Source organism: Hyla sarda, chromosome 9 (genome assembly GCF_029499605.1).
Source record: "Hyla sarda isolate aHylSar1 chromosome 9, aHylSar1.hap1, whole genome shotgun sequence".
In the NCBI taxonomy this organism is placed as follows: domain Eukaryota; kingdom Metazoa; phylum Chordata; class Amphibia; order Anura; family Hylidae; genus Hyla; species Hyla sarda.
Genome location: NC_079197.1, coordinates 185,029,341 through 185,042,118, shown reverse-complemented (window position 1 = coordinate 185,042,118; position 12,778 = coordinate 185,029,341). Strand labels below are relative to the sequence as shown.

Genomic DNA, 12,778 nt, shown 5'->3' with positions numbered 1-12,778 from the left:
GCTGGAAAAGGTGGATACAGTCCTGGGAAAGAGTCTCCTAGGACTGTATCCAGCTTTTCCAGCCCACGGAGCACCTGAAAGCTGAACTAATTTATGCAGGAAAAGTCATCAACTGCTGAGCCGAGAAGTTCGTGATGAATCTAATTTACTGTAAGTTTGCTCATCTCTACAAGTAATCCATATATACAAAGACCCTAAAACTAATAAGATCAGAAATTGTGTAATAATGTGACATGACATAAGGAAAATGGACTAAACACATGAAAGGAGTGAAAAAGGCCTGGAAAGCAAGACAACAACTTAAATCTATCAGTATTTAAAGAGCAACCCAGCCAATTGTCAGTACAAATCATATCCGCCGGTTCAGTCCCAACTGATACAAAATGGTCTCGTCACACAAGGCGCATCTCATGGTGAGGAAGAGTCATACAGGACACATCTCATGAGGGAGTATGCACAGCTCACCACACACTGCCATGGCTGTATGCACGCTCACACGCTCACACACACTGCCATGGCCTGTATGCACGCTCACCACACACTGCCATGGCCTGTATGCACGCTCACCACACACTGCCATGGCCTGTATGACACGCTCACACACACACACACACTGCCATGGCCTGTATGCACGCTCACACACACACACACACTGCCATGGCCTGTATGCACGCTCACACACACACACTGCCATGGCCTGTATGCACGCTCACACACACACACAACTGCCATTGGCCCTGTATGCACGCTCACACACACACACTGCCATGGCCTGTATGCACGCTCCACACACACACACACACTGCCATGGCCTGTATGCACGCTCACACAACACACACACACACACACACTGCCATGGCCTGTATGCACGCTCACACACACACTGCCATGGCCTGTATGCACGCTCACCACACACTGCATGGCCTGTATGCACGCTCACACACACACACACTGCCATGGCCTGTATGCACGCTCACACACACACACTGCCATGGCCTGTATGCACGCTCACACACCACACACACTGCCATGGCCTGTATGCAACGCTCACACACACACACACTGCCATGGCCTGTATGCACGTTCACACACACACACACACACACACACACTGCCATGGCCTGTATGCACGCTCACACACACACACTGCCATGGCCTGTATGCACGCTCACACACACACACTGCCATGGCCTGTATGCACGCTCACACACACACACACACTGCCATGGCCTGTATGCACGCTCACACACACACACACTGCCATGGCCTGTATGCACGCTCACACACACACACTGCCATGGCCTGTATGCACGCTCACACACACACACTGCCATGGCCTGTATGCACGCTCACACACACACACACACTGCCATGGCCTGTATGCACGCTCACACACACACACACACTGCCATGGCCTGTATGCACGCTCACCACACACTGCCATGGCCTGTATGCACGCTCACACACACACACTGCCATGGCCTGTATGCACGCTCACACACACACACACTGCCATGGCCTGTATGCACGCTCACACACACACTGCCATGGCCTGTATGCACGCTCACCACACACTGCCATGGCCTGTATGCACGCTCACACACACACACTGCCATGGCCTGTATGCACGCTCACACACACACACACTGCCATGGCCTGTATGCACGCTCACACACACACTGCCATGGCCTGTATGCACGCTCACCATTTGGTAAAGCCGGTGAAATCCTGGATAATAAAGTCCGGTCAGATTAGAGCAGAATTGAATTGTTTGGTGCCATAATACACCATGATTGGAGGAGAAATGGCCCCGTACATCACCCTCAAAACACCCACAGTGAAGTTTTGAGGAGGGAACCTCATGGTGTGCGGCGGCTTTTTCAGGAGATGGTTCTAGAAGACTTCACGTCATTAAAGGAAGGATGAACGGGCAAATTTACTGAGACATTGTGACAAAAATCTCCTGACATCAAGATGACGATGAAACGAGGGCAACAATGACCCCAAACACACAGGAAACTCTCACATAAAGCTGAGCCGGTGCATTGCCATAGAATGAGATGCTCCGCCTCCATCACATGCTATTGGCTCACACTTGTCACGTGACATTTAACCGTCACGCATCGACGCGCACATCAGTCTGTGTGTTTGGATCTCCTCTCCCTGTGATAGCTGAAGCTGCACGGAGCTCTCATGGCCTCTGTGGGTCGATTCTATCGGGCCACAGAAGCTCATACATTTACTCAGCTCATACGTTTACTGTTTTATAGATCTACAGCGCTATCAGGATCCCTATGCCCAATAGCGCTGTCATCAGCGTGCCTCCCCGCGAGCGCTTACTACACCCCACGCCCGCAGCTCTACTCCCCCTCCCCATTAACTCTCAGAGAGCGGGGAACATACAGTAGAGCATCGGGCGCAGGTAAAGTAGTACTGCGCAGGCGCAGCACTATGCAAATAGCGTAGGGCTAAAGTTAGTATTGCACGTGCTCGGTTGTCCTTCCCTACGCAATTTGCATAGAGAGGCCAGCTGGCCATGCGCAGTCTGTATGCATTGCAATAGAATGAGATTTACCTTCGGATGGCTCCGTGCAGCTTCAGCTATCACAGGGAGAGGAGATCCTCTCCCTGTGATAGCCAAACTGAGACTGCTGTGCGCGTCGATGCGTGACGGTTAAATATGTCACGTGACAAGTGTGAGCCAATAGGATGTGATGGAGGCGGAGCATCTCATTCTATGGCAATGCATCGGGCTGATCACATGATTTATATCCCATTTAAAATTTATGGAAAGACCCGAAGATCATGGTCCATAGAAGAGGCCTGCAGAACCTTCAGGATCTGAAGATTATAATCCATAGAAGAGGCCCACAGAACCTTCAGGATCTGTAGATTATAATCCATAGAAGAGGCCCGCAGAACCTTCAGGATCTGAAGATTATAATCCATAGAAGAGGCCCGCAGAACCTTCAGGATCTGAAGATTATAATCCATAGAAGAGGCCCGCAGAACCTTCAGGATCTGTAGATTATAATCCATAGAAGAGGCCCGCAGAACCTTCAGGGTCTGTAGATTATAATCCATAGAAGAGGCCTGCAGAACCTTCAGGATTTGAAGATTATAATCCATAGAAGAGGCCCGCAGAACCTTCAGGGTCTGTAGATTATAATCCATAGAAGAGGCCCGCAGAACCTTCAGGATCTGTAGATTATAATCTATAGAAGAGGTCTGCAGAACCTTCAGGGTCTCTAGATTATAATCCATAGAAGAGGCCCGCAGAACCTTCAGGATCTGATGACTTTGTGTGGAAGTTTCTCCACACAGGCGGCTGAATACGTCATCACCAACAGAGGTTCTGTACAAAGTAATTAACAATATCAGGAAGTGTGATCAATACTTTCCCTCTCATTACCACACAGAATTTCTGATTTTATCAGTTTTGGTGTCTATGTATTTATGGATTAAATATATATGGTCTGGGCTGATATCTGTATTGATGGGGGCAGGATGTATATATGGGATGGGGGCTGATATCTGTAATGATTGGGGGGGGGAAAGGATGTATATATGTGGACTGGGCTGATATCTGTATTGATGGGGGGGGGGGAAGGATGTGTATATGGGGTCTGGGCTGATATCTGTATTGATGGGGGGGGGCAGGATGTGTATATGGGGTCTGGGCTGATATCTGTATTGATGGGGGGGGGGGGGCAGGATGTGTATATGGGGTCTGGGCTGATATATGTATTGATGGGGGGGCAGGATGTATATATGGAATGGGGGCTGATATCTGTAATGATTGGGGGGGGGAAGGATGTATATATGGGGTCTGGACTGATATCTGTATTGATGGGGGAGGCAGGATGTATATATGGGGTTGGGGCTGATATCTGTAATGATTGGGGGGGAAGGATGTGTATATGGGGTCTGGGCTGATATCTGTATTGATGGGGGGGGCAGGATGTATATATGGGGTTGGGGCTGATATCTGTAATGATTGGGGGGGAAGGATGTGTATATGGGGTCTGGGCTGATATCTGTATTGATGGGGGGGGGGGGCAGGATGTATATATGGGGTTGGGGCTGATATCTGTAATGATTGGGGGGGAAGGATGTGTATATGGGGTCTGGGCTGATATCTGTATTGATGGGGGGGCAGGATGTATATATGAGGTCTGGACTGATATATGTAATTATTGGGGGGGGCAGGATGTGTATATGGGGTCTGGACTGATATATGTAATTATTGGGGGGCAGGATGTATATATGGGGTCTGGGCTGATATCTGTATTGATTGAAGGGCAGGATGTATATATGGGGTTGGGGCTGATATCTGTATTGATTGGGGGGCAGGATGTGTATATGGGGTCTGGACTGATATATGTAATTATTGGGGGGCAGGATGTATATATGGGGTCTAGACTGATATATGTAATTATTGGGGGGCAGGATGTGTATATGGTGTCTGGACTGATATATGTAATTATTGGGGGGGGGGGCAGGATGTATGTATATATGGGGTCTGGGCTGATATCTGTAATTATTGGGGGGGCAGGATGTATATATGGGGTCTGGACTGATCTGTAATTATTGGGGGGGGGCAGGATGTATATATGGGGTTGGGGCTGATATCTGTATTGGGGGGGCAGGATGTATATATGAGGTCTGGGCTGATATATGTAATTATTGGGGGGGGGGGCAGGATGTATATAGGGGGTTGGGGCTGATATCTGTAATTATTGGGGGGCAGGATGTATATATGGGGTCTGGGCTGATATATGTAATTATTGGGGGCAGGATGTATATATGGGGTCTGGGCTGATATCTGTAATTATTGGGGGGGGCACGATGTGTATATGGGGTCTGGACTGATATCTGTAATTATTGGGGGGGGCAGGATGTATATATGGGGTCTGGACTGATCTGTAATTTTTGGGGGGGGCAGGATGTATATATGGGGTTGGGGCTGATATCTGTATTGATGGGGGGGCAGGATGTATATATGAGGTCTGGGCTGATATATGTAATTATTGGGGGGGGGGCAGGATGTATATAGGGGGTTGGGGCTGATATCTGTAATTATTGGCGGGGCAGGATGTATATATGGGGTCTGGGCTGATATATGTAATTATTGGGGGCAGGATGTATATATGGGGTCTGGGCTGATATCTATATTGATTGGGGGGCAGGATGTATATATGGGGTTGGGGCTGATATCTGTAATTTTTTGGGGGGGGCAGGATGTATATATGGGGTTGGGGCTGATATCTGTAATTATTGGCGGGGCAGGATGTATATATGGGGTCTGGGCTGATATATGTAATTATTGGGGGCAGGATGTATATATGGGGTCTGGGCTGATATCTGTATTGATTGGGGGGCAGGATGTATATATGGGGTTGGGGCTGATATCTGTAATTTTTGGGGGGGGCAGGATGTATATATGGGGTTGGGGCTGATATCTGTATTGATGGGGGGGCAGGATGTGTATAAGGGGTCTGGACTGTGTATTGATCGGGATGTGATCTGTTTCCAGCCGCAGCCTCCTGACCACGAGCACCATGGCGGCTGATGATGAGGAGGAGGATCTCTTTGTGAAGGAGCCTGCACTGAGCGCCAGCCGAGGACGAGGTACACAAATCCCTCCCATGTGACCCCCTATTATGACCCCTCACTCTTCTGTGCAGGAGAAGTTTTGGTGTCCGGTAATGTTTTTCTCTTCCTTTAGGAGGACAGTGACGCCGAGCGGAAGCATCAGAAGCTCCTGGAGGCCATTGCTGCACTGAGCGGAAAGAAAAGGTCAGTGATCCCCACCGCTGTGTGATGTATAGAGAAAACAGCAGTCACCATGTGATGTATAGAGAAAACAGCAGTCACCGCTGTGTGATGTATAGAGAAAACAGCAGTCACCGCTGTGTGATGTATAGAGAAAACAGCAGTCACCGCTGTGTGATGTATAGAGAAAACAGCAGTCACCGCTGTGTGATGTATAGAGAAAACAGCAGTCACCGCTGTGTGATGTATAGAGAAAACAGCAGTCACCGCTGTGTGATGTATAGAGAAAACAGCAGTCACCGCTGTGTGATGTATAGAGAAAACAGCAGCCACCGCTGTGTGTGTATAGAGAAAACAGCAGCCACCGCTGTGTGATGTATAGAGAAAACAGCAGCCACCGCTGTGTGATGTATAGAGAAAACAGCAGCCACCGCAGTGTGATGTATAGAGAAAACAGCAGCCACCGCTGTGTGATGGATAGAGAAAACAGCAGCCACCGCTGTGTGATGTATAGAGAAAACAGCAGTCACCGCTGTGTGATGTATAGAGAAAACAGCAGTCACCGCTGTGTGATGTATAGAGAAAACAGCAGTCACCGCTGTGTGATGTATAGAGAAAACAGCAGTCACCGCTAATCATTATACAGTCCAGATAGTTCTGTGATCACCCAATAATTCAAGAAAATGAAGTATTCCTCACAGGAAAGGATTGCAGTAACACAGGTTTTGCTATACACATGGTTATTCCTTTGTGTGAATTGGAACTAAACAAAAAAGGAGGGAAAAAAAGCAAATTGGACATAATTTCACCAAACTCCAAAATGGTCAGGACAAAATTATTGGCACCCTTAACGTACCGTATTAATCGGGGTATGCCACGCACCAGCCTATAACACGCACCCTCATTTTACCAAGGATATTTGGGTAAAAAAAGTTTTTTACCCAAATATCCATGATAAAATGAGGGGTGCGTGTGTGCGCGTGTATACCCCGATATACCCCCAGGAAAGGCAGGGGGAGAGAGGCCGTCGCTGCCCGCCTCTCTCCCCCTGCCTTTCCTGTGGGGGGTATCGGCGTATAACACGCACACAGACTTTAGGCTAAAAATTTTAGCTTAAAAAGTGCGTGTTATACGCCGATAAATACGGTAATATTTGGAAAAAATAAGTGAAATCAGTGTCTTCCTATAACAATCAATAAGCTTCTTACACCTCTCAGCCGGAATGTTGGACCACTCTTCCTATAAGCATCAATTATCTTCTTACACCTCTCAGCCGGAATGTTGGACCACTCTTCCTATAACCATCAATAAGCTTCTTACACCTCTCAGCCGGAATGTTGGACCACTCTTCCTATAACCATCAATAAGCTTCTTACACCTCTCAGCTGGAATTTTGGACCACTCTTCCTATAACCATCAATAAGCTTCTTACACCTCTCAGCCGGAATGTTGGACCACTCTTCCTTTACAAACTGCGCCAGGTCTCTTATTGAAAGGCGCCTTTTCCCAACAGTAATTATAAGATCTCTCCACAGGTGATCAATGGGATTTAGATCTGGACTCATTGCTGACACTTCAGAACTCTCCAGCGCTTTGTTGCCATCCATTTCTGGGGCTTTATGACGTATGTTTGGGGTCATTGTCCTGCTGGAAGACCCAAGATCTCGGACACAAACCCAGCTTTCTGACACTGGGCTGTACAGTGCGACCCAAAATCCATTGGTAATCCTCAGATTTCATGATGTCTTGTACACATTCAAGGCCCCCAGTGCCAGAGGCAGCAAAACAACCCAGAACATCATTGACCTCCACCATATGTCACTGTAGGTACTGTGTTCTTTTCTTTGTAGGCCTCATTCTGTTTTCGGTAAACAGTAGAATGATGCGCTTTACCAAAAAGCTCCATCTTGGTCTCATCTGTCCACAAGACGTTTTCCCAGAAGGATTTTGGTTACTGAAGTTCATTTTGGCAAAATGTAGTCTTGGTTTTTTATGTATCTGTGTCAGCAGTGGGGTCCTCCTGGGTCTCCTCCATAGTGGGGTCCTCCTGGGTCTCCTCCATAGTGGGGTCCTCCTGGGTCTCCTCCATAGTGGGGTCCTCCTGGGTCTCCTCCATAGTGGGGTCCTCCTGGGTCTCCTCCATAGTGGGGTCCTCCTGGGTCTCCTCCATAGTGGGATCCTCCTGGGTCTCCTCCATAGTGGGATCCTCCTGGGTCTCCTCCATAGTGGGGTCCTCCTGGGTCTCCTCCATAGTGGGGTCCTCCTGGGTCTCCTCCATAGTGGGGTCCTCCTGGGTCTCCTCCATAGTGGGGTCCTCCTGGGTCTCCTCCATAGTGGGGTCCTCCTGGGTCTCCTCCATAGTGGGGTCCTCCTGGGTCTCCTCCATAGTGGGGTCCTCCTGGGTCTCCTCCATAGTGGGGTCCTCCTGGGTCTCCTCCATAGTGGGGTCCTCCTGGGTCTCCTCCATAGTGGGGTCCTCCTGGGTCTCCTCCATAGTGGGGTCCTCCTGGGTCTCCTCCATAGTGGGGTCCTCCTGGGTCTCCTCCATCGTGGGGTCCTCCTGGGTCTCCTCCATAGTGTTTCATTTCATTTTAAATGGGCACTGTCAGATACAAAAACTTGTGATATGTTGTAAAGCATGTATAACCAATAGGTTTGGCAATTGCTTTCATTAGAACATTTTCAGTATTTCATAGTGAAAAATCCAATCAAACAACTCCCCCCCCCCCCCCCCCCCTCCGCCTGCTTGGACACATACTAGTCCTGCTGTGTCCATGCGTCATCACCTATGTCATGGACACACTTCCTTGATTGACAGCTGTGAGCGCAGAGCTGGAGGAAAAATCCTCCCACTGTCATCTTGTGTCCCCCTACTGTCAGTGAGGACAAGCTGGGAGTTGTAGTTTTGCTAATGCTAGGGGAGATGTGAGCAGACGGCATACTGAGGGAGGGGGCGGAGACCTGCACAGTGAGACCACACCCCCTCCCTTTGAGAGGAATTCAGACTAGTCAGCTAAATTAAGAGTAATAAAAAAAATAAACAAAGGTGCTAGACACATAAAAATGACATGTACATGATCAGGATTAGGTACTGAGTGATATATATTAAAAAAATGTTTTTTTGTTGGCGACAGGTACACTTTAAATGTCGACAGATAATTTGCTCTGACACTGATGCTCCCTGATCCTGCAGGACAGCTTGAATATATTTGGAACTTGTTTGGGGCTGCTTATCTACCATCCGCACTATCCTACCTTGACACCTTTCATCAGTTTTTCTCTTCCGTCCACGCCCAGGGAGATTACCTACAGTGCCATGGGGGTGTAAACTTCTTGATAATGTTCCTCACTGTGGACAAAGACAAATCTAGATCTCTGGAGATGGACTTGTAACCTGGAGATTGTTGATATTTTCCACAATTTTGGTTCTCAAGTCCTCAGACAGTTCTCTTCTCCTCTTTCTGTTGTTCATGCTTAGTGTGGCACACACAGACACACAATGCAAAGACTAAGTGAACTTCTCTCCTTTTTATCTGCTGTCAGGTGTGATTTTTATATTGCCCACACCTGTTACTTGCCCCAGGTGAGTGTAAAGGGGCATCACAGGCTGGAAACAATCTTATTTTTCCACAATTTTGAAAGGGGCCAATAATTGTGTCCGGACCATTTGTGGAGTTTGGTGACATTATGTCCAATTTGCTTTTTTTCCTCCTTTTTTGGTTTAGTTCCAATTCACACAAAGGGAATAAACATGTGTATAGCAAAACCTGTGTTACTGCAATATATATATACAGAGGAGAGGAGATATATATATATATATATATATATATACAGAGGAGAGGAGATCTATATATATATATATATATACACACACATATACATATATACATACACAAAGGGAATAAACATGTGTATAGCAAAACCTGTGTTACTGCAATATATATATACAGAGGAGAGGAGATCTATATATATATATACAGAGGCGAGGAGATCTATATATATATATATATACAGAGGAGAGGAGATCTATATATATATATACAAAGGGAATAAACATGTGTATAGCAAAACCTGTGTTACTGCAATATATATATACAGAGGAGAGGAGATCTATATATATACACACACAAAGGGAATAAACATGTGTATAGCAAAACCTGTGTTACTGCAATATATATATATATATATATACAGAGGAGAGGAGATCTATATATATATACAGAGGAGAGGAGATCTATATATATATATATATATATATATATATATATATATATATATATATATATATATATATACAAAGGGAATAAACATGTGTATAGCAAAACCTGTGTTACTGCAATCCTTTCCTGTGAGGAATACTTCATTTTATAGAAACATTTCAGGGGGGCCAACATTTACCGCCATGACTGTGTATATATGTGTATATATATATATATATATATATATTTCATGTGAATTAAAGTGTCGTGCTTTCTCTAGGACAGCTTTTCCCAATCAGGTATCCTCCAGCTGTTGCAAAACTAAAATTCCCAGCATGTCTGGACAGCCTTTGGCTATCTGGGCATGCTGGGAGTTGTAGTTTTGTAACAGCTGGAGGCACCCGGGTTGGGAATCGCTGTTCTTGGAGCTCAATCCCCAATCAAGCGGCATTTGCATTAGAATCATTACAATGCAACATTCTCGTACAAAACTGCAATACAATGTTGCTCTGTCCTACAACTATATTTAACTTAATATTAATTATTGATGATGATTATTTATTGTTGTTATTATTGTTAAGAATAATAATTATTTCATTGTTGTTTATTATTAATTATTATTGTTATTATTATCATTATTAATTAATGTAGGTTGTTGTTGTTGTTGTTGTTGTTGTTGTTGTTGTTGTTGTTTATAAACAAAAGTAAAACACAAACCAACATCGCAGCCGCCGCCGGGTTTTGTCGCTAATGCATCAGCTTTAGAGGGGAAATCCCGTTGCGATCGCGTCCTCATAAAATATATCTCCGTGTGATCCTACAGGAAGAAGCTGTCGGAGCGGACGGAGGCGGGGCTCCAGGTGTCAGAGTTCGGCATCAGCGCTGAAGGTGCGGCTTATTGTCATTCCAATCAGATATTTCTCTTTAAAATAAATAAATAAATAAAATTTAAGGGTGCGCCGAAATGAAAATTGTGGACGGAAAATCCACCATTTGCTTGGCCGAAAATGCTGGGAGTTGTAGTTCTGTACTAGGTTGCATAATCAGATGACCGCTATATAGCAGTACCAGCACAAAGTGTATTCATGTGTTACTGCCCCTTATGCCCTGCTGGGAGTTGTCGTTGTCTGCTGGGAGTTGTAGTTCTGCTACAGCCAGTAATGCAGGAATAAACCAACTCCCAGCATGAGATATATATATATATATATATACACACACACACATACATATACATGCATACATACATACACATATATATATTCATAGCTGTCATTTTGCCGTGTCTGATCCGTGGAAAGCTGAGTAACAAGTATTATGGCGGCTGCTTACAGCTCCCACAGGGAGTTGGTTCAGGCCGTGGCTGGTGGTACAGTGCACAACTAGATAGGACTGCAGTTCAGCATCTAGGAAAGCTGGGTGACAGTCTCATTCCACTTTTCTGGTAGCATGATTCCAACTCAACTTTGTTACACTAAAAACATGGAGAAGTTATCACTGTATGAATGAAATTACCTTTCAGGATGGATCACTTCAGCCGGAGTTGTAATTGTGCTCACAGCCGAGGTCCCCATGATACAGGAGCAAGGGATATTGATGGACACCAAGCTTTTCTAGAAACTTAGCTGATTGAAATTCAGGAGTCTAGGAAAGCTGGGTGCTTAGCAGAATGCAGCTATTCTGTAGCCCAGAAGTGTGCAGACACCCCCACCCTCTTCTCCTGGTCACGTCCTAGGAAAGCTGGGTGACCGTATAGCCCAGTGTTACCTAACCAGGGTGCCTCCAGCTGCTGCAGAACTACTACTCTCAGCATGCCTGAATGGCCATAGTAGTTAACATTCTTTCCCAACCAGGGTGCCTCCAGCTGTTGCAAAAGTATAACTCCAGCATGCCCGGACAGCCAAAGGCTGTTCGGGCATGCTTGGAGTTGTAGTTTTGCAACAGCTGGAGGCACCCTGGTTGGGAAAGAATGAGCTGGAGGTACACTTGTTGGGAAACACTGGTATAGCCCCATTTGCAGTTATTCTTTCCTGGGCCCCTGCATGTCTCTCCAGCCTTTAGTTCTCACTGATCTCTCTTGTGGTTCATTCAGGGGCCGGCGAGAAGATCAGACTCACGGATCTGATCGAACCCATCAAGAAAGAGACGTCCCTGTCCAAAGTGAAGAAGCAGCTGAACAAGTTCAGGGATAAGAAGAGCGTGGAGCTGCCCCTGAGCAAGGAGGAGACGCAGAAGGTGAGCCCGGCAGGTGTATCAGGGGTCTGCAGACTATCTCACCACTGAGACCTGTGCACGTCCTGTCATACATCATCCCAACACTAGGGGGGGTCGCACCTCTCCCCTGGTCAGGACAATTGATGCTGACAAGATGATCTCCTAAAGGGGTATTCCAGGTAAAAATATTTTTTGTAGATCAACTGGCTCCAGAAAGTTAAACAGATTTGTAAGTTACTTCTCTTAAATGAATCTTAATCCTGCCAATAATTATCAGCTGCTGAAGTTGAGTTGTTCTTTTCTGTCTGGCAACAGTGCTCTCTGCTGACATCTCTGCTTGTCTCAGGAACTGCACAGAGAAGAAGAGGTTTGCTATGGGGATTTGCTTCTACTCTGGACAGTTCCCGAGACAGGTGTCATCAGAGAGCACTTAGACAGAAAAGAGCAACTCAACTTCAGAAGCTCATAAGTACTGAAAGGATTAAGATTTTTTTAATAGAAGTCATTTACAAATCTGTTTAACTTTCTGGAGCCAGTTGATATATGTAAAAATAAGTTTTTTTTTCTTGGATAACCCCTTTTTAAAGGAGAAG

General features: G+C 46.2%; 1 protein-coding gene across 1 annotated transcript in view; it reads left to right on the top strand.

The window, feature by feature from the left end:
- Nucleotides 1-5,663: 5,663 nt before the first annotated feature.
- Nucleotides 5,664-12,778, top strand: part of UTP14A (UTP14A small subunit processome component) — a 39,369-nt gene continuing 32,254 nt past the window's right edge. Inside the window, exons 1-4 of the mRNA XM_056541464.1 lie at nt 5,664-5,681; nt 5,729-5,799; nt 10,798-10,862; nt 12,064-12,206. Coding sequence (XP_056397439.1) covers nt 5,664-5,681; nt 5,729-5,799; nt 10,798-10,862; nt 12,064-12,206 — 297 coding nt within the window. The remainder of the gene's footprint in view (nt 5,682-5,728; nt 5,800-10,797; nt 10,863-12,063; nt 12,207-12,778) is intronic.